This window comes from Manacus candei, unplaced genomic scaffold (genome assembly GCF_025592945.1).
Source record: "Manacus candei isolate 608988 ecotype Guabito, Panama unplaced genomic scaffold, ASM2559294v1 h1tg000011l, whole genome shotgun sequence".
In the NCBI taxonomy this organism is placed as follows: Eukaryota; Metazoa; Chordata; class Aves; order Passeriformes; family Pipridae; genus Manacus; species Manacus candei.
Window position 1 is genome coordinate 12,068,853 of NW_026138059.1, and position 22,371 is coordinate 12,091,223.

Consider the following 22,371-nt stretch of genomic DNA (forward strand, 5'->3'; position numbering starts at 1 on the left):
GGCATTGGCTCTCCAGGACATGAGGGAAGCTTCTGGCAGCTTCTCACAGAAGCCACCCCCGTAGCCCCCCTGCCACCAAAAGTTAGCCACACAAACCCAATACACAATGGTTCATAATAATATGCTCCTATATGGTGACCTAATAATAAGACTTTTTACTAGAATGTTCTTGTGTTAAGGCAAATCTGTATGCACTCTTTGTCAAATGTCTCACTCTCTTGGCACTGAGAAATTCCACCTAAACTTTGGACTGAAATTCTTGAGGACAGAACTTTATCATAGGGTCCAATTCTTCTGTACTTTTAGTAAATGTAGTTCCTTTAGTGTATTAGGGAGGAGTTTGAACATATTGAAGCTTGAAAACCAAGACACTGTTAAAAGCTTAACAAAAATCAATATTTATTACCAGGAGGTGGCCAACAAAACAAACAAACCCAAAAAAGAGGAAGGAGGAGAGAAATAAGCCCCCAGCACGACCTACCCAGTCACCCAGCTGTTGCCCATAAAGTTATCTTGCCAACCTAGCATGCCCATAGCAGAAGCTGCATCCTTGGAGAGTCAGTAAGTTCACAAACTGGCAGGCGTCCCTGCCAAAGGCAACATTGTCCTTGGTGTGAAGTTAGCTCCCCCCAAGAAAGCACTATCTGCTTTTTATACCATTAATTGAGTGACCACAACCTCCCAGGTGTGGCCAGCACCACCCAGCCCGAGGCCCTCAGTCCCACCTCCCGCTTATGTAAGTGCCCCTCTTCTGTGCACGCATGGCTTTCCCTGTGCCTGTGTACTGTACTTAGGGGGGGTCTTTTCCTAATGAGTCTGGGGGCATCCTTCATCCTCCTCCTCCTCAATCTCTCCTTCAAGTGACCTTGGAGGACAATTAGCCAATCACAGAACACCAATTAAAACAAGAAGCTCTCTTCAAGGACAACTTTCCCATTTATCAGTGCTTGTTTTCCCATAACTTGTCAGGGAAAGAACAAAGCTTTCACAGGTGGTAGGGCCAAACATAGACAAAAAGTATCAGCATAAATTCACCCTAGTACATTTAAATATATATTTTTTTCTTTTTGTCACTCTGTGTCAACTTTTGGGCTTTTCTTAAAATTTTGAGAAAAACAGATATTTTTGTGACATCAAAACAGACAAGAATGCATGTTGCCTTTATGAGATGTCAGTTTTAACAATAAAATCAAAGGTAATTTCTAATGCCAAAAACTGAAAAAGAAAAGGTTTCCACATTTTAAAAATGGGAGGAAGAGAGCCAGACAAGGATGTGCTGAACTCAATATATATGACAAATTACTGATTGATATATATTGAATGCATGAGACCATAAGATGTCAAATATTGATTTCATTACTATAGTTTTTATTGGATTAAAATTCTCCTTTTTGTTCAAACAATCTAATTTTAGAGATGAGAAAATACAGGCCAGTGCTCGATGGTGTTAGTTATTTTGTATTCTCAGGTATCAATGTAGGATACATTATGTGACTGAAATCACAGTGCAAAAAGGATAATTTAAGTTGATTTCCAGAGGGGGGGAGCTATTCATTATCAACAGTCACGTACAAAGATTTGGCCAAAGGAATTTTACTTTTAATAGAAAAAAGATTTATTCCTTCTGACTTCATAAGCATTCTCCAATAACTTACCTCATTGTAGGCTTGTACAGTTGAATAAATGTTTTCAATCTAAACCAATTATACTAAACAAAAGTTCAAGGAAATATTTTAATACACTCTTACTGAAATCTAAACAAGTAAAACTAAAAGACTCAAAATAAATTACTTACTGATACCACGATGACTGTACTTACAGGATGTAAGAAATACAACATGACACAACAAAAAAAAAAGGAAGAAAAAAAATGACAAGCATAGTCTACCTATATCAGCCTTGACAGGTATACAAATAGAGTTAAGAAAAATTATTTGTGTCTCCAGGGTATATAATTTAGTTTAATATGATTTAGCTTATTAATTTCCTAAGTGTTCATGACTTTTTAAAAGAAAAAACAGAAGTAGGACAGAAATAAACATATGGAGGGAAAAAAGGTAAATGCAGTTTTAGCTGTAGATCCAGTACTACTTATTTTGAGACAGCTAAAATCATACAAGTGGGTCACTGGAAGTTTCAAATAGCACCAATTGCATTAAGTGGTGAAAATTACTTCCAGTCAGAGGTTTAAAGAACTCATCCTCCTAAGTTTATCTAGGAGACTGAGGGATGACTTGGTGCTTCAAAAAGCTAAAAAAAGACTTTTAACTCTGTTGAGGGAAAATAGCACTACTGGACACAAAAAGACCAACCCAGACTAATACAATTGAGAAGACAGGACTTTGTATTTAACAGTGTTTGTGTTAATCACAGAAAAGAAAGACCAAGAGAGATGATGGATTACCATCTTGTTGACTTTTTCACATCAAGATGGTTTATTCTCTTGATAATAAAATTTAGCAAAATACAAATTATTGTCTCAGTACCATTTTAAAGGAAAAATACATATTCAGCATCACTTAAGAGCTAGAAAAGAATAGGTTTTTCTGGCTTTCTGATTTTATCAATTGCTTTTACAAATTTTATTTTTGAAATTTACTCTAAATAACAATTATAAATGAAACCCCTGATTTAAAGTACCAAGGAAATACTGCAGATTCTTTTCATTTATTTGCAACATCATTTCTAGGGGTTTACTGAATATGTAGGAAGGATAGACGCACATTTATATGCAAACTCAGTGAACTATGAAAATTCGTTGAAAGAAGTAGCAATTGCAAGTTGATTTTATATTACTTCACTCATAGTTTTCCATTAGCACATGTTTATTTCAGCAGCCTCTATTATATTCATTGTTTGACTTCAGGATTATCTATTTGTTAAATCCTGAATTATTGAAGGTAGTCAAACTCAACAGATAGATAACTTCTGGTACATAATTATCAAAATAGCTAGTCCCTTTTTGAACCTCCCTGAAAACTTGCCAAAAATAGCATACTTTATTCCAAACACCCTACAAGAGAGGCCTGAGTTACTGTGAAACACACCCAGTAATCATGTTTTGGAAACTTTCTATTCTATTTGTAGGAATTTTGAAATAAATATTTAACTTAAGCAGACTAGTTTTAGCTGTACAAAAAAAAAGCATTGTGGTTTTTTCCCCCGTTAAATAGAAACTAGAAATATTAAAACAACCTACTGTTCTGGAAATAAGTAAAAGCTAAGCAAGCATAGTGTACATACCGTAAATATGCAAAAGCAGGGGATTCATTATCACACCTTTTAAGTCATCCTGTGTACATTGATAAGCTTTGTTTCTGGGAAGTGCTAAGCTTTCATCTCCTTGTGAGCCTGTTAATGATACTTCACCTCTGGGGAATTCATGTATTTGTGAAGCACTGGCATAAGACAAATCATAACTCTGCTACTCCCACTGAATATGAAAGAATCTTTGTGTATCAGCACAGGAGAAGGTAGAGGAATGGAAAAGAAAAAGAAATTCATAACTAAATGAATTGTAACATCTCTTCCCCCTAGGACAATGCTACTAAAGAACAAGGCAGAACAAGAACTGAATCAGATTGTATCCACTGGGAGTGTTGATTTCAATGAGACCAAAGTTGCTGGTATGGGAGATATGAAGCAGACAAGGCAAATCACATCACTGCACTTTAATTTGTTTTTGTGGTTTTCAGGGCCATTTAAAGCCACGTCTCCTTCTGACTAGGAACTCTGACACTATGAAAAAAAATTCCATAGATGCACAGAGAAATTGGGACATAAATATTTTTATTGATGAAATCAATGTTAAAAGACCAAAAATCAGAAGAAAGCAACAAGGTAGGTGGGGTGAGGAAAAACAATAAATACCAAAACAAACCCTTCAGTCTATACCCAATTAATTTTAAAAATTTTCTTTAAACTTCTTCTCTAATCTGATGGAAGACGGGACAATAAATATGATGCAAGGGGAAATCCAAATACCCACCATTTGGATACATATTTTAGATTACATTGTTTTATTTATACATTCAGCTTGCCAAGCATTTTAAAATTACATATAGTTTTAAAACTGCATATAGTTAATGTATTCAAGTGTGCAATTCTAGTACACTGCTTTAATTTTTTTTCTTGTTAGTGAACTGGTTTTCTTGACCATGTTAAAAATGGGGTATTAAATATTGCAAAAAATGCAAGCTTAGAAAGATCTGAAAATTTTGCTGAACAAATAATTGACTATACATAGCTTTAAATCAAATTGGTAGTTCCAATATTTTAATGAAATAGATTATAATAATTCTGCCTGTCTTATCGAAGACCAAACAAAGAAAAGAAAATTAAATTGCCTGCTTATTAGTATTAGTTTTGGCTGGCTGGAAAAGGCCAAGTTACAGCTATAATATAGCTATGATAACTTGATTATAAACAAGATATAAATTTGATATGAGTTGAAAAGAGTGATTAAAGTATATGTATGCTAACTGTATAAAAAGTCTGATAATCTGAATTCTTACTAGGAAAAGTAAAAAAAGTCTCTTATCCCATCATTGTTCAGAGGTGGGATTGCTGCCTTCAATATTGACTTGCTTTTGAAAAGCCAGTGAAGTTGATATGTGTGTTAGGTTAGGCAGTAATAAGCTCACCTGTGCACACACAGAGGAGCACAGGGAGGTGACAGTGGATGGCAGAGACGAAAACCACCTCACCCTGGCTCCTCCAGGACCATCACAAGTCCATCTCCACAACGGCAGAAGAAGTGCAGAGAGTTCTGGGCAAGTAGGGGAACCCGAATACCAATGTGGAACCCAACCTCTACCCTGGCCTCCCCAGGGCTATCCCTGGTGAGACTCAGCCCACAGAGCCGGGGGATAGCTCACACTAGGAGCTCTCCCACCACTTCAGAGGCTGAGGGGGGTGCCTGCCCAGGAATACAGGGCTCATTGTGGGGTACAAGGGAAGAACATTTTGGGATTGCACAAGGTTAATTACGGAATATTTAAGGATAATAATATCAGGGAAAGGGATGGATTCAGGTGCTTTGGGGTAGAACACATATGAAAAGTACAGGAATAAAGTAATGGTAGGGCTGGTTGCATGTAACATGGGGCTGGTCATTATGCTTATGTGACCAAGCCCTGTGTAGTGGCTGTACCTGTAGTGGCATGGCTGCAGGGGTGGTTTCTGTGAAAAGCTGCTAGAAACTTCTCCCATGTTAGAGCCAATGCTAGCCAGCTCAAGACAGATCTGAAGCTGGTCAAGGCTGATCAGTGATGGGATAACACATTTGAGCAGGGAAAAAGTTGCTGTGCAGCATAAATTGCAGCTGGAGAAAGGAGTGACAATGTGTGAGGGTCGAGACTGTTTTGCCTGTGACAGTAACACAATATGTTTTATCTTTCCTGTCCTGCTGGGGTGTGGAAGTGATTGACTTGGTGGACACCTGGCATCCAGCTAAGGTCAACCCCCCCTGACTTTATGATGCAATCTGCAAATGGACAAGCTACTGCTTTTTGAGGAATATCTTGTGATTTTGTTTTGTGAATAACATTTATATCTGACAGCTATTAAAAAAAAAACCTATGTGTTATTAAGACTCAAAAATACAATAATTTACTATCTGGCAAGGCACAATAGGTTGCTTTAATTTAATATCTGAGGACTGCAATCAAAATTACAAATTCTTCTATTTTCCCAAAACAATAGAGACTATTGTTCTTGTGTAGCATAATTATACACCTTCATCACACACACATGATTGAACAATGCAAATAATCACAAAAAGACAGCACAGACTGACTTTAAAGGACTGTTCCTTCTAAAAAGAAACAAAAGGAGAAAGCAGTCTAAGTAATGTTAAAAGTAGAGTCCTGAGTGCCCTGAGGACAGTTGTCCAATATTTAGAATCTCTGGGAAATTAGAACAATCAAAAAAATTCTTATGATTTGGTCAGACTGGTAATGGGGACTTGTCTATTGGTAAAGTGAGTGTTAAATGGTTACTTCAAAAGAATCTATGTATTTACTATAACTGTCTCAAAGACAAGATAGTTCAACTACATATCAATCCCAACTACGTTTGTGTATTCTGGAACGGTCCATTTAAACTACTGTAAATAGTTGCCCATAAGGAAAATGTCTCTCAGAGGTCTCAGAGTCATAGAGCCTACACTGCAGGATTTGCCCAGATGACAAGTATAAAAATTGTGTCTGGAGGCAGTCAGATATTTGAGGCATCCTTTTTCACTGCTAGGTTTTCTTCCAGAAAATTAGGTCATATATGTCACAGGAGGTTTTTTGGTGATTTGTTTGTTTGGTTTTTTAACGATCAGCTCAAATAATTATGCAACTCAAGAAAAGCACTAAGATGAAAATATATGTAAAAGTTGTTGAATTTTAGCAGAAAAAAGTTTCTGAGAACAAAAATATGATGGAGAGGCTGAGAGAGCTGGGAAATTTTAGCGTGGAGAAGAGGCAGCCTGGGGGAAGCAGGAATCTGACTGGTGTGTATTAATAGCTAAGAAGATGAGAGGGTGTAAAGAAGGTGAAGACAGACTCTTCACAATGATATGCATTGGCAAGACATGAAACAATAAGCAAAAACTGAAACACAGGAAATTCCACTTGCAAATAAGTGAAAACATTTTTACTGTGAGGGTAAACACTGGGATAGGTTGCCCAGTGAGGTTGTAGAGTCTCTAATCTTGGAGGTATTCAAAATCCACCAGACACAGTCCTGGGCAGCTTTCTTTGGGTGACCTTTCTTTGAGGAGATTAGACAAGCTCCAGAAGTCTCTTCCAATCTGTGTTATTATGCAATTTGTGGTACTAGTAGACTAGTCTAGCCGTAAATATTGTTACTTCTGCTTAAAATAAAATCCCAAATAATTACTTAGTTTTCAAATACATATATAATACAAATAATTACTAGTGCTGTGTAACAAAAAGGATGTAATGAAGCTGTTAGATTAACCAGCCTTTTATACGACTCTGAATTTTCATCCTATGTGTCACTTTCTCTCAGGTTTTAACACAGTTTATATCACTAACATGGGAATTTGTTTAATTGCAATTGAGCCTCATAAGATAGAGGGCTGGGGCTCACGTAATTCAGAGATCTTTGTATTTAATACAGTAAATTTTATAAAACTGCATTTCAAAACAATTAACTTCAGAAAGGAAACTTCTGTAATTGTAAGAATCTGAATTGCAAAAAGAAACTTCCACTTGTCATTCACAAGCTATGTTCTACATCAGGGAAGTTTACACTTACACCCAATACTTCGTGTATTATGCAGAGCAACAGATATACATCTGAAATAATGATCTCCCCAGATATTTCCTAAAAGCTTTAACTTCATGGTAAGTATTTGTCTAGAGATAAGATATATTGAAAAAGAACAAAAGCTATTTTCCCATGTATGTTACTTTATACCAAACTTCCCCTTTTTATCCTGTTGATTCATAGTTTTCTGGTGCATTAGCAAGATGAGACACATTGTTTTTGTGATCTCCAGTAAATAGGCTTAAGGCACAGAGTTAACATAAGCAGTACATTTAAATTCATAGTCACCAATAGTGGTATTATATATGCATCCTTGGTAAACTTTGAAAAAATAAGTTGTAAGTGCAAAAGATCACAGAATACATACTTGTGTTGAGTTGTCACAATGAAATGAAATTTCACAATATTTTTTTTACCAAAATAATCAAAATATTTTTAAAACTGAAAGAACTATGTATGTTAAATGCATTTGTTGCACATGTATGTCATAATCACCAGAAGCATATATTTGTTGCAGTATGTTTGTCATTTCTAAAATGATAGAGGTCCCAGAGTTTCATGGAAAAAAGAAAGGTCTAAAGTAATAAATGATATGATGGTGTGGGAGGTAAAAGGGTTGAAACAACTTATATAAGTGTAGAATTTAAAAGTAAGATAAATTAAGAATCTCTTTTACTTTCAATATAACCAACATGTCTTTCATCTTGAGTAGTGATTTATGAAGTACAAAAAAAAAAAGAAGCCATTCCAAAAAATTGCATTTTAAAAAGTATCTAGGTGAACATAAGTAGAAATTGACAACAACACTGACATCCTTTTGTCTTCTTTTAAAGTTTTATATGGAAATCCATGTAAGAGCCTGAAATATAATTTGTACTATACTATGGTTAAGTCAAATTTCCAAATGATGAATGTAGCTTTCGAATAAGAGTTAGATTTTGAATAATGAAGGAAGACAATGTTTAGATGGCAGCATGCCTTTGTGTGAATTGACTTTCTGCAAGTTGCATTCCAGACATGTTTTTAAAGCAAAGATCAGACTGAATGCAAAGCAATTTAGACAAAATGAGCAAGCAAATATATACTTAGAGCAAACTGAATTGTGAAGCACACATACTTCTCCCAAAAGTAAATCCCTAGAGATGTCTGATCACACAAGGATAAGAGATACTCAGCGTAAGAGCAGTAGTAGTATGAGTCAGCTGTTTACTACAAGTCTGATATTTAAACATAATTTTCAAATTTACCCCACTTTAGTGATGCTTAAAGGTAAGGAATTTTTTTGCTGAACTTTTATAAGTTTCCTACCTTGAAACTGAGCATTAAATCCCTTTCGTCGGTGATTGCTGTCAGACGTGAAATGGAGTCGTAACCAGTTCTTACTGCTGATAACAGGAGAAGGTAGATTCATGCCAGTCAACCTGGAAAAAAAGAATCTAGTATTAATGATAAAAAAAATCATGTGGACACTACTTAGAAAAAAACCCACCAGATTCAAAATATGTTGACTGCAGTGATTCACTATCATCTCATCTCAAATGTATTACTAGTTAAGTAACTATTATTCTGTAAGAAATGTGAAGATTTTTTTCCATTACACCTATCCATTTTATGATCAAAAGTTGTATTTCCAAACTATTTTTTCATTAATTAAAGAGGAAAAGCAGTCTTGTATCAAAATATTAACCACAAAATAATCATATTCAATTATGACAAAATCTCTTCATTTGACTCCCTGCTGTGGTAGTTACTTCATGGGAAGCCAAATCTCAGGTATTGAGAAATGATAAATAAGGGTTATAGATGCTAGTTAATGTTAAGCTTGGATGGCAAATTATTGATATGAACTGTCCTGCTAGAACTGATGTTGTGTACATTAAGTCCTACCCTCATTTAATGAAAAAAGAGAAGTTTAAGCACAACTGAATGCAGGCCAACCAATTGTCACTAACTGTGGTATTATGAAGAGTGCACACAGGGATTTTGTCTAATACAGGCAACAGGGCCTTGGAACACATTGGATCATTCCAAAGTCATTAATTACACCACACCATTTGTTAATATGAACACACTTGAGTAGCTATCGGGGTGCCTGATATGGTGCAAATTACTGTCTTAGTTTACCAGATGGCTTTTTTTGTTTTGCATAACCATGCTCCAGGTTTCAGATTTAGCTTTTCTTTTCTGAATAACTCTGGAGGACTACACAAAATAAATTTCTCCTTTTCAATAATGTCAATTACTTGAAACAAAACTCAAACCTATTAATATCAGAAATTCTCAGCTAAAATATAAAATGTGTGAGTTTAGATTTGCCAATACTAGAGTAGACACAGTTCGTATTATTGGAGCTAAAAAAACTCCAAACTGAAATGGGATTTAGTCTCTCTCTGAAATTAATATGGTGACATAGATGCATTTTTCCTTGGCAGTATGAAATTCCAGAGTTTCATTAAATAGTCCAGATTACTAGGAAACTCATCATGTGTGGTGGTTTCACTCACCCCTCTGGGGCTGGAAATGTTGGTCCCAGGTGAGTTTCCGATGCAGGGCCAATCAGAGCTGCATTTAGCCCCTGTGAGATTAGCATATTACAACAGCCAGGAGGAAGTTGTTGGCAGAGAGAGAATTGAAGTCAAGAGGAGAGAGAGGAGAGAGAGGAGAGAGAGAGGAGAGAGGCTGATGGGCCCCTTGCGGTGCCCAAGCCCCTCTTTCCCCCCCCCCCCCGCAGCTGGGCTGCTGGGGGCCCAGAACAGTATTAAAACTGGACTGGGTGCTGTGGCCAAACGCTAGGGGGTTTTCCCCCACTGCCCTGGAGAGGCGATGGAGTGGGGCTTTAGAGGCCAGCTGGGGGCTAGAGCCAGTCCCCCCTGGCAGGTAGGCATAGCACTGGAGCTGAGCCAGACAGGCTGAGGAGTAGCCCGGAGTGGGCTGGAGTCATGACCCTGGAGAAGCACTGGCAATCGTGCAGAGCTGGAAGAATTCCAGGCAGAGGAGAGAGAGAACTTCAAGCAGTCTCGCTGCCACCTGCCCCACAATGGCAGGGGAGGGGGAGACCTGGAGCTGAGACTGAGCAATGGAGGTGGACCAAGGGCTCGGAGGTGCCTTATGTGGGTTTGGATGAGGGCAGCTGAAAACTGAAGGATGAGGAAGCAGGGGGGAATACCCCCCCCGCCACGTGAAGTTGAGCTGAAGCTGCAGCTGAAATAGAGAGAAACCAAACCAAGCAGGTTTCTTCTGGGTAAGGCCTTTTGGTGAAAACTATTTGGGGTATAAAAGACTGAGCAAAAACCCAGAAACCCTGCAACCTGGAGAGGAAGAGTGGACATCTTACTCTCTGGGAGGAACCTTCACGAAACAGGGAGAAAGGATTCAGAAGCTGACTCCCTGTAGCTCGTGATGAAGACCTGATGGAGCAAGTGTTCCCTTGCAGCTCAGGAGGAGACCTCAGCAGAGGCCAAGCAGCTGGTAGGGATAAAGAAGATCCCTTCCCTGATACTCCAATGAGAGAGACTTTAGCTCTTGTCCTGGAGGGTTCTTCTTCTGGATTGATGTGGGAGGACCCCAGGGGTGGTAGAAATTGTATTAATACTGTGTATTTATTTGCTTTTTAGTTTCTATAGTTTTTATTCTGTTAGTAATAAATTTTGATAGAATTCCCCATGCTGAGTTGTGCGTGTCTGAGAATTTCTCTTTCACATTGAGGCAAATTGTGGGGAACTTAGAAATTGGAATTTTGAGAACTGTGAAACCACCACATCATGTTAAGAAATACTGATGTTGGAAAAGTCTATTCAGAGTTATGGCTGAAACCCTTTTCTTTCTGTAATGGAACAAGATCAACATACTGAAATATAGAAATTCTTACTAGATTTCTTTTTTTCATTAGGACATACAAACTGCATCAGAGAAATTTCATTCTTATTTATGATCTCATTTGCTTTATCTAGTTGTTAACAACATAAGGGACACTCAAATCCTAGTTAAAAACAACTTCGATTGAAAGAAAAGGAAGATTTACACTCTTCATTCAATACATGGCATTCAATAGTTCTTAAAGGTGTTGGTCAAAACATTCCATCTTATATGCTTCTAAATATCACACAAATGGACTTTTATTTATAATTTATGTATTCTTTCATATGCTCTTTAAACCATTTTAGAGCACCATTCTAAATATTACTAACTATCAACTGGCATTTGCTTTTTCAAATCTACTTAGAATTTTAGTGTACCTGTAGAAAGTACTAAACAATTAAAAGAAAAAGTAAAAATAAAACCATATGTGGAAAACCAAAACTATATCTTTGCTAGTACCTCCTAGCTATTGACAAAATGTATGCCAAATCTAAAACTTTTTGCTATAGGCTGCAGTTCATATCACTGAACTGATAATTCATTTGTCCAAGTATACTAACTTATGTCCTGGAAATATTGTTTTTGTGGTTGGTTTTCTTTTATAAATGAAATATACATGTAGTAACATTCTATCTAGCTTATCCAGAGCTCTGGATTTCAAAGCTGGCAAAACTTTGGGCTGAAATATTAAACTGTAACATGAATTATATGGTACATTAATAAAAGAATAAATAAAGATCATTATAAAAGCATGTTCAGAGCAGACATTTCCTTAGTTACCCTTCTCATTAACAGACACACAATACACAAGATATTTTCAGACCTATGTGAACTCTGCAAGGTACAGCTAAATAGTCTCAAATCTCCCCATCATATTATGAAAGATAATGATAATGTGATCATGACACAGAGGAGTATTTTAAACAACTTATTTTATCAGAGTTCTAATTTAGCTGTGTGATCTCTATGCTACTGAATTCTAAATAAGAATATGTTCTTTACAAGAAATGCTGTTTGTGTTTTAATTGGAGAAACTGAGAAAGCGAAATAAAGCTCAGTGGTTAATTTAGATGTAAGGCTGGTTTAGAAGCAAGTTATAATCAGTGTATAGTACATTGGTGTTTTTTTTTTTCTGTAAGGTTTTCAAAACCTCTTCACTATAGAACCCAAATTCAGAAATTGCAACAAATTCTGGGAGGGTTAGACTAGAATCCTGTGGCCCACATGTGACATAAAGGTGGTGCCCCTACAAAAATGCCACTCTGTGGCATTCACCACGTGCAGTGAGACTTCCCATTGAAAATTTCACAGTTTCCAGTAATGACAAATCTAAAAGTTTGTGGATACAGTGTAAAATTCCTCTTTACATGTTAATTGACCATTTACCTGGAAATTCTGGAGGGCAGGAAACCCAAACTGTGTATGAAAGAAAGAGGTAGGCATGGTTACTGTTAAAAGTGGCAGATTGCCACCTGAATTGGTACAGCAGGCAGATCTCTAACTCACACAGAAGTTGAGACAGTATAAAAAACCTGGTTTTTTTCCCTTCTTGCTTATTTCTAGTTTGTTGTTGTTGTTGTTTTTGGTTTTTGTTTTGTTTTGTTTTAATCAGGAAACAAATAAACTGTCTATCACACAGCAAAACACAAGAAAAAATTTAATAACATTGCAGGTGTGCTCCTCAGAGAAAAGTAAAAATCAGTACTGTCAAGGAGTATTTGATTCCAGTCCCACAAAGTAGAATATTATCTCTGCAGCAAATGACACAATGTGAGCGAGGGGTCCCTAAAACACATGCTCATTTGTTTTTCTGGTATACAAAATGCAACTCCAATGGCAGGGGGACATGCTTATAGCTGTTGTAGTTCACCAACAGAGAATCTGGACACCACTACTCAACAAATTCTCAAGATCACTCTCAAGAAGGAATAATCTCTCCCAGTCCCACAAAAAACAACACAGTCCTTCATCTGAGGCTGAAGAATGACGAGGAATGTTTCCTTTGAGCTTTACCAACTGAGAGGTGCATCACATTCCACAATTTCTAAGTGCCCCTGTGCTCTGTGTGCTGGCAGTATTACCAGTGTGCTTCCTCTGACTCACTGTAGCCTTTACTGTTACATGCTAAATTTTTATATTAACTGTGTATTCATGGGAAACAAGTAAATTGAACAGCGACGCTATATATCAATTCCTGTTTGAGAGTCTACACTATTAAAGCTTGCAACAACAAATCATGGAATCTTAGAATCATAGAATTGTTTGGGTTGGAAGGAACCTTAAAGCTCATCTTGTTCTAACCCTCTGCCGTGGGCATGGACACCTTTCCTTAGACCATGTTGCTGAAAGCCCCAACCAAACCTGGTCTTGAACACTCCAAGGAATGGGAACTCCACATTTTCTCTGGGCAACCTGTTCCAATGCCTCACCACCCTTATTACAAAACTATTCCACCCATGACAGATGAGTGCTCCCCCAACCTTTCCTGGGATCAGTGTAGGAAGTAGTCTAAACCACAGGGTCCCAATAGGCACTGGGAATGTGACCATCCCTTCTGAGTTTTTCAGGAAACACTAACAGGCATCATGAGGTTAGGTTGTTCTGAGAGCAAAAGCGCTACTGAAGCAAAGTTTTCTTTATTGGAAATGCACACACATAGTATTAATTCCTGATGCATATGAATATAGAGTAATTTTATCTCAGATTAGGTATTAACTCTAAAATCAGATGAAAACTTGGAACTTCTTTGTATCAGACAAGTTATTTAGATAAGGTAAAACACTCATATTTCTTTATATCAATTTCTCCTTAGAAGCATTCATGCTTTGATCTTTATTAAAGATTTCTCCAATGCTGTCTAAAAAGAATCTTGAAAGTTCCTCAGTTCTTTTCAACTGAGACATTTATTGTACAGGAAGTAATACAAAAGAAATTAAATTTTTCAGATATGTTTGAATTCTGCCTCTGCCATGAAAAAAGTAATGCTCTTTTGAAACTGATTTTAGGACCTGGCATAGATAGTCTTAAAAATCTGCCCTAGCCTTGGATAGAAGAAGTGATATCTAATCTAAATTACATTAATCAACTTTTTAATAAACAAATAGACATATGTATATATAATGTTATTTGGGTATTTTCTGGAAATACTTGGTCTGATTTGCAGAGTGTTGAGATTTCATCTTCTGTACTGATGGCAACCAGGCCCCCAGCTTCTAGGATCGGCGGGTTAAAACTCGATGTCACTTAGGCAAGTGACATGTTTGAATGCTCTGGGCTAAACACGATTTGAGGCCATGCACTGAAGAAGGATTGAAGGAAGCATTAAATAGCTGTTTATTCACTGAGTATCAAACACACAGTGACCTGTTAAAGAGAAATCCCATGGGAGGAAAAAAACCAAATAGAAAATAATTTTTCAAATAAAGTGGTAAGACAATGCATTTACCTGAGGACTCAGGATAAGACTGCACAGGGAATCTAAATTCTCTAATTTCTGCATACCAAATGTTGCACTGTGCTCTATGGAACAAGACAGACTTGTGGGGAATTCCTGTGTGTGCTGACTGTTACAGCATCATACAGAACTAAAGGGCAAGGTATTGAGAGCTTTATAGTTACATTAGTATCATAATACACCTCTGCTGACAAGCACTGCTTCTTATAAGAAACAATGAGAAATAATTAAACCACCCCTGTTCTTCTAGATCTGAACACAGCCAGGCTGCAGCAGGATCAGAGATGGCAGAGGAAGCTCTCTTTCTGTTTTTCATGTTATACTACTTTAAGTAAAGTTTTAATTTTTATTCTTATTCCATCATTTCCTCACACAGACACTAATCTACTGTTTATACGTGTACTAAGACTTTCTGTTTCCATGCGGTAATATTTTCTTTATGTATAGTATGTCAGGTAGAGAAGCAAAATGTTCTTTGAAATCTATTGCATTATTAAGAGTTTGTGATAAGTTTTATTAAAATTATTAATAACAGGTTTGTCACCGAAATAGTCTTCCTCTGGTTAAGATTTTCCACTAGTTATTCTTTGACACAAATTCAGGTATAGAAAAACTACTTTACATGTAATAAGGAGAAGTAACCTACAGAGGAGCAATTTTGATGTTGGATCTGTTAATGAAATAATATAATACTTTTGTCTGAACAAATAAACGAAATCTTGTTTCTTTAACAAGGTTCTTGACGTTGTTTTGGATATAACCAAGAGACAATCTATTCTTGTCTTAGAAAACTACTGACACTTTAGTTTCATGACATGGAAAATGCAGGGAAGAATTAGAGTGGGTTTTGTCAACTCATTTATCTTTATCCTTCTATTTTAGCTACTTTCCCCATTTTGTATTAAGCCAAATATGTATACGGTTGAAGTAGAATTATTTGTTCAAAAATGTAGTAAAATAATAAAAAATAAAATTAAATTAATCAAGTCTAAACAAAATGAGATTTGAAAATACACCTGTATAAGGACTAACTCAGATTAAAAAACTATGTAGAGGTCCTCCAACAAATCTATTATGCATCAGTTTTGAATACTTCTGCTATTTCTATATTCACCTAACCAAAGAAGTATTCATATTTTCTAGGATGTTTTTATTTATTTATTTATAATGTAATTATTTTGGAAATAATATAAAACATTTAATGAGTTTCCATAACACCTCTCTGGGTTAGGAGATGAAGAAAGAAAACTGCACCCTAATTTTCAATTTACAGCTAACTTCCATTTTTATGTTAAAGAATATACATATGAGCATGCCTGCAGATGCATGTCCGAACAACAACTTTCAAGGATCCTCACTTACTACTCGAAAAATAACAGGAGGGAGTTCACAAAGGGGTAAATTATGATGGTTGCAGCAAATAAATAAATAAAGACAATGTATATGGATGTGTGTGTATATATATTCTGTCTGTATTACATACAGTCTATATGTAAATATCTATATTTTATATAGATATATGAAAAAAGAATGTTAGAGGTTTATTGCCTTAAACTGACTGTAACACCAGGATAGCCAAGGCTGTATCTGGTAGCAACCAAAAGCAAGTAATGAGCTGCATTAGCTCTAAGTGAACATGTAGCTTTACAAACTGTGTTTGGGGGTTCATGTGACAGTGAAACACGCACACTGTGGCTGCAATTTCACAGAGAGATGAGATACTCTGACAAGCGGCGGCTGCCTAAAAGCAGCCATGTGCTGTGCTTTTCTGTTCTTCCTCCTCCTGCACTTTACTACTTTTTCCTTAATCCTTTGCTTGTATTGCCCCTCCTTGTATGTATCAACTTTGACTCTTGCTGGAATTTCTGTGATCTTATTTAGACACTGTAATGGCAGAAAATTATCCACTCCTCCCATCCCTCCAGATGAGACGTCTGTGTGCTATTTTTTAAATTGCTCATGGAAAGGAGAAACAAGTCAGAGCTGGCACAAATTCAGCGTCAGGAGCACAGGAAAAGTAAAGTGACGAGGAGACTCACTGTACCCTGTGGAGCCATAGATCACCACATGGGGAAAGGAAGAATTTATAGATAAATATAAATTAGGGGATAACTCAACAAAATACAAGAGGGGATAGATAGCATAACAAGAAGACTATTTGCAATATCAATTAAGTGAAACAATACTTATTATGCTTGATAAGTGAGACCAGGCTATCTTTTAAACAAGAACTACCAGTTTAACAGAAAAAGTGTAATCCTCTCTTAATTATAGAGAATTTGAAATAAAAGACTGTTTATAACAGCTAACACAATCTATAAGGAAATGGTCCAGAAGTGGGGAGAGGAAGAGAGGGCCCATGTGAGATATTTCCCATTCAAAGTAATTAGATCAAGCCTGAATTTTCTCTCCCTTCTTCACTTGTTTCCATAACCATGTGGTGTTGTGATGCTGTGAATAAATACTTTCATTTGCATTGTACCTCAATACCGCCTGGGACAAGAATGAATTCAAATGAATGGATAAATTTTTGGGTGAGGTTTTTTTCACCCTAACTTAAAGAAATAGGAGGACCTTAGCAAATCTTAGCTTGCTAAGTGCCCCCAGATGGTCTCCTGAGAATTGTTCAGGAAAACACGGTATGTCCCTGGGAAGCTGAATGAGGCTGACAGAGCTGTTTTCAGGTGAGTTAGGAAAACTAATGACTAGGAGTAATACAGAAGTTTTTTGCTGTACAGAAAAAATTTGACAAACACCTTAAGTCCTGAGGGATCAAAAGGAGTTTGCCAGAGAATTTTATATAAAAATACTTTTGTCAATCTGGGTCTAAGAAAATAGCTTGAATGAAACCCAAAATTGATGAATATAAAAAGGATGAAAGAAAGGAAAACCCAGCTGAGTAAGGGAATAAACCTAAGAATAAGATTTTAGCAAGACATTGTCAACTTCAATGATTCAGATCCTTTAAATTGAATGGAAGTCTAAGAATGTTGCATTTTTATTTGCTCACTTATCCTTCATATTGAGAATAGAAGGTTTAAACATTAATAAATGAGAGCATGTGATGAAAGGTCCTCTTCAATATGAAATAACCCAAAATGAAATAAAATACTATGCTCCATAATCATGTTATATGGTGTCACTGTGTAGTTATTACATTCATTAACCTCACTACTAACTTCATTGCATGGCACTTATTAACTGTTACATTGAAACACAATAATGACATATTTAAAACTAAATTATGTAGTTTAATATAAAATTCTTTAAGGATTTTTTCCATTAAATAAATAAACTTATAAGTGACAAGGTCATAATCAGATAGCTTAAAATGGAAATGTAAACAGAAATATGATATATTTTTAAAAAAATATTCAAATCATACCCTCCCAAGGTATAGCTTAAGTTTCTTATGTTGTCTGAACAGTTTACATGTATGCTTAAAAGCCCTTTGGTCTGGTGAAATGAGGAGACACAGGCTTAATCTTCTCAAATTTCAGTTGTTGGCAATGAGTGGTCTCCCTGTGGGAGAGCTTCCTTGTATAGACAATGGAGAGGAATAAGCATTTCAGAAGTGTATATTATCTGAGGTATTTTAGACTTCCACATTATTTTGTGAAGAATCTCACCTTAGAATGTGAGAGCTACGGTGAAGAGATCAGTAAATATCAACAGCTGAGCATTATCCAAGGCACAGAAATGCTATTGTAATTCAGCTTTTGGGACATGACATAACTCGGAACTTTATTCTTCAAAGACCCTTTTATTATAATTTTGTGCAGAAAAGTATCCAACCTCTTTTGTGTATTTTGTTTTACTTCACAGTGGACATCGTACTTGCACATACTTTGTGTTTGGCTGGAGGTTAAAGCCAAAGGCAAGATCTTTTTATGATTTGTAACTGATGTTTGGAAAAGAGCTTTATTAAGAACATCTTGGTTTACTGATTTAACAGTGTTAGCAAATATTTTTCTTGATACTGTTGTGATATTTAGCAAACATCATAAGGACAATATTCCATGGCACTCTGAATAGAATATTCTTCCCTTGGAAGATTATTACTGCTCTCAAACGGATAAATAAAAGAGCATAATTCCTTATATGTCTAGGTTTTTTTCTGATATATGGCTTTCATTGTCCAGCAAAAGTGGAACATTAAGTTCTAGGACACAGCAATCAATTAGATTTTATTGTTTAATACAGTGATATTGAACCCAGGTCCTGAGTTCTGCAAGCCACTCTTCTATAGCATTCAAGGTGTTCTTCCATCCAGGGCCAGAGAAGGTCCTAAAGTTAAAATGGAAGCTATCCTGACAGAAAACAAAAATTTTAAACAAACTCACAATTGAAAAATATAAAACTAAATCGTAGGCATTTTTAATGCTACAAATATACAACAATTGAACACTTCAGAGATAAAATTCTGCTTTAAAAATTCGTCCCTAGTTGAGTGCAATTATTAATAGCTGCAATAATAAAATATAGGTCTTACAACACACATAGTATTCAGTTTAGGACAACTGCAGGTATAGTGTTTTTACTGCAATTATCCAGATAGGCATTTTTGTTGACATTCTGAAAACTCCAGATTTTTTACTGTGTTCATATTAATCCCATAACAAATTCTTTAGTGTCCCATACAGGGGAAACTTTAAATTCCTCAATGAAATTTGGAAATTGCTAATCTAAAAAGGAGCTGCCATTTTTTTCCATTAAAAGCAAAGACTTTCAGTTATTGTGAGCTATTAGTATAGGGTTAAGATCTGAAAAGATGCATTCCAAAAAGCAACTGTATGAATCAATGGCCAGTAGCCATCCATCTTATTATAACTGTTCTTGAAAAGTCATTTAAATTTTATAAAACCAATATTTATTGTAGATATAATGGGATTCTTTAAGTACATGAGAGACCTACTATACTTCTGTGATGAAAAAGACTTTTCTGTACTACTGTATAATAGCTTGTCATTTGTGCCTGGTTCTGTAAGATTTTCAAAATAAACTAAATTGAATATACAAATATAATAAATTGAAAAATGTTTTTCCATTCAGTGCAATTAATTTAATTTCATTACTTTAGTAACTGTTCTCCAGTTATGTATTTTATTGGGTGAGCTGTTCTTTTTAAGGAAAGATTTCAGATATCCCATTTGGCTTTGGTTTAAAATAACTAAGGAAAAACAGAAATCCAGGAAAAAAACCCCACCTGATTGAAAAAGTCATTGGAAGTAATACCTAAAAATTTATTATTTTTCTTAGGTTTTCATTTGCAGAAGTCACATTGTCTGTTCTAAGAAAAAACTCCACACATTTCTGTATTCAAAAATCTCAGTCCATATGTGGGGATGTTTAGCAACAGTCTCTAAAAGATGAATGTGCAAATATTTTGAAGAGCTCCTCTAGACTGTGCCTTTCTGCAGTGATTATTTGGAATGAGTTTAGGATCAATCTATCTGACATGTTAGATAATAGCAAATAATGAAAATCTCATAATTGTTTCTCTATCTTCTTTTATGATCCCCTATTATTAATTTCTTAGCCTATAAATCAGTGAAATCCTGTTATCTTACAATAAATTTAAACTATATCTGTTAAAAGAAAATAACCCCAGTTACAGACTGGGAGGGAAAGGAGGTGTTAATAGACAGAACTGCAGGTCTTCCAAGGATACACCTGTACACAGCTTAACTCAGTTTCTTGGGAAAAAAAAAAAAAAACACAAAAAAACATGACACAAAAACAACAACAAAACAAAACCAAAACCCAAAAATCAACCCAAACAAACAAAACCTAACAAAAAACAAACAAGCAAACAAAAAAGAAACACCCTTGTACATTTCCTCTCAAGAACTTTTTCATACTACAGCCAGATCTGAGGCTCTCAGCACAAAAAAGACATAGACCTGTTAGAGTAGCCATGAATATTATCAGAGGGCTGGAACACCTCTCCTGTGAAGACAAGCTGAGATGGCTGTGGTTGTTCAATCTGGAGAAGGGAAGGCTTCAGGTGTTCCTGAAGCCTTTCAGCAACTGAAGAGAGCATATAAGAATGACGAGGTCAAACTTTTTAGCAGGGCCTGTTGCAATAGGACAAGGGGTAATGGTTTTAAATGAAGGAGGGTCAATTTAGATTAGATACAAGACAGAAGTTTTTTACAATAAGGGTGGCACAGGTGTCCCAGAGAAGTGTTGGATGCTTTATTCCTAGAAGCATTCTAAGATAGGACGGGGTTCTGAGCAACCTGATCTAGTCAAAGATGTCCCGGCTTATTGCAGAGGGGTTGCACTAGATGTCCTTTGAAGGTCCCTTCCAACTCAAACTATTCTATGATTTGGAAAAAAAAAACAAAACCCAACAAACAAACACAGAAAAACCCCAAACCCTACACACTATACGTTGAAATTGAACTTAATTTGTGTCCAGGATTTTTCCTATCTTCTAACTCTTTTACTTTCAAAACTTGTTGGGTGAAAGGTTATTTATTCATCTTTCTTCGTATTGAAGAAATAGAGTTAGTAGAAAATATTCTCTATCAAAAATGACTCACAGATACAGCTCCGTCCCAACAGAAAAATTAACTTACTTTTAGACCATGATATTCTATATTAGTATTAAAGCTTTATGTCTATATTTAAGGAAAAATACAGACCATTAAAACAAGAAATGATATCTCAATTGAACCCTTCTTTATAGAGCTACAACAAATAATAGTTTATTTCCAGGTGCACTCTGTGTTGAATATATCAATGTAAATAAACAGTCCAGCCTTCATCTGACTGAAAAGATAAGGCAACTCCAGATCAGACTATATGGAGTGATTATTACTAAATTAGGATGCAATTCTGAAAATCCCTGGTCTATACTGAATTCCTGATGAAGTCTATAAGAAAACCTCGTGCAGTGAACTTGCAACATTAGCTCTATCTGGCACTAGGAGATTCTTTATGTTTATAAAAAAGACTATGAAATGTTTCTGTCTGAGAACACTGAAAATAGAAAGGTTTTTGTGTGTTAAGTTTTAATGTTTCATCAGTTCACTGTGTAACACAATGTGGTTGCTAAGATGTTGTCTCTTAGCATCTCTGAAAGTATTGTTTTCAATACTTTCAAGTTAAGAATTCAAGTTAATAATTTGAAAATTTGAGGGTGATCAGCAAATACACCACTTGGATGAAATACTGGCATAACTGCAGCCAGGTAATGATAACATTCGTAACATTAAAAAATACAAGTAAACTAGCCCACCATGTAGGTGTAAGCTTAAATACATGTCCAAACTGTATTCTTAGTATTTCTAAAATGCAGATTTTTCCTTGGGATCAAAGCTTTGTGCAGGTCTATCACTTTTTTTCTAAGGATGTTAAGCAATTAAGACAAATAACAGTGTATGTACTCATTTCAGTGATGGAATCTGTTTCATTGACACTCTCAAGTGGTAAAAATTGCCCTTGCTGGGTTTTGCTGATATTTGGATAAACCTTTAAATTAAAGCTTTTTCTGCCAATTCTAAAATGTATCTTAATTTAGAGCTAAGGGAAATGTTTACATCCATAGTATATCTTGACAAACAAGGTGACTTACCTACATTTTTAACACATATTTTTCCTTACATTGACCATATTACTCTGTACTTCTGGTGGATCATTAAGTAAAAGCCTCTGACTTTTTTGTTTTGTTAGACTATTCTTAAGTGGCAAAACTATTTCCATTTGAAACACAAATTTTTGTCCCAGTAATAAAGGTAGTGGGGAATAACACAATTTTCTAGTAATATAAT

The 22,371-nt window shown here is 35.8% G+C and overlaps 1 protein-coding gene across 5 annotated transcripts in view; it reads right to left on the reverse strand.

Moving 5' to 3' along the window:
* CSMD1 (CUB and Sushi multiple domains 1) overlaps window positions 1-22,371 on the reverse strand; it is a 1,077,494-nt gene that overhangs the window by 392,466 nt on the left and 662,657 nt on the right. For all 5 annotated transcript variants that reach the window (XM_051778075.1, XM_051778073.1, XM_051778072.1 and 2 more), the window contains one exon: window positions 8,590-8,702. In XM_051778075.1, coding sequence (XP_051634035.1) covers window positions 8,590-8,702 — 113 coding nt within the window. The remainder of the gene's footprint in view (window positions 1-8,589; window positions 8,703-22,371) is intronic.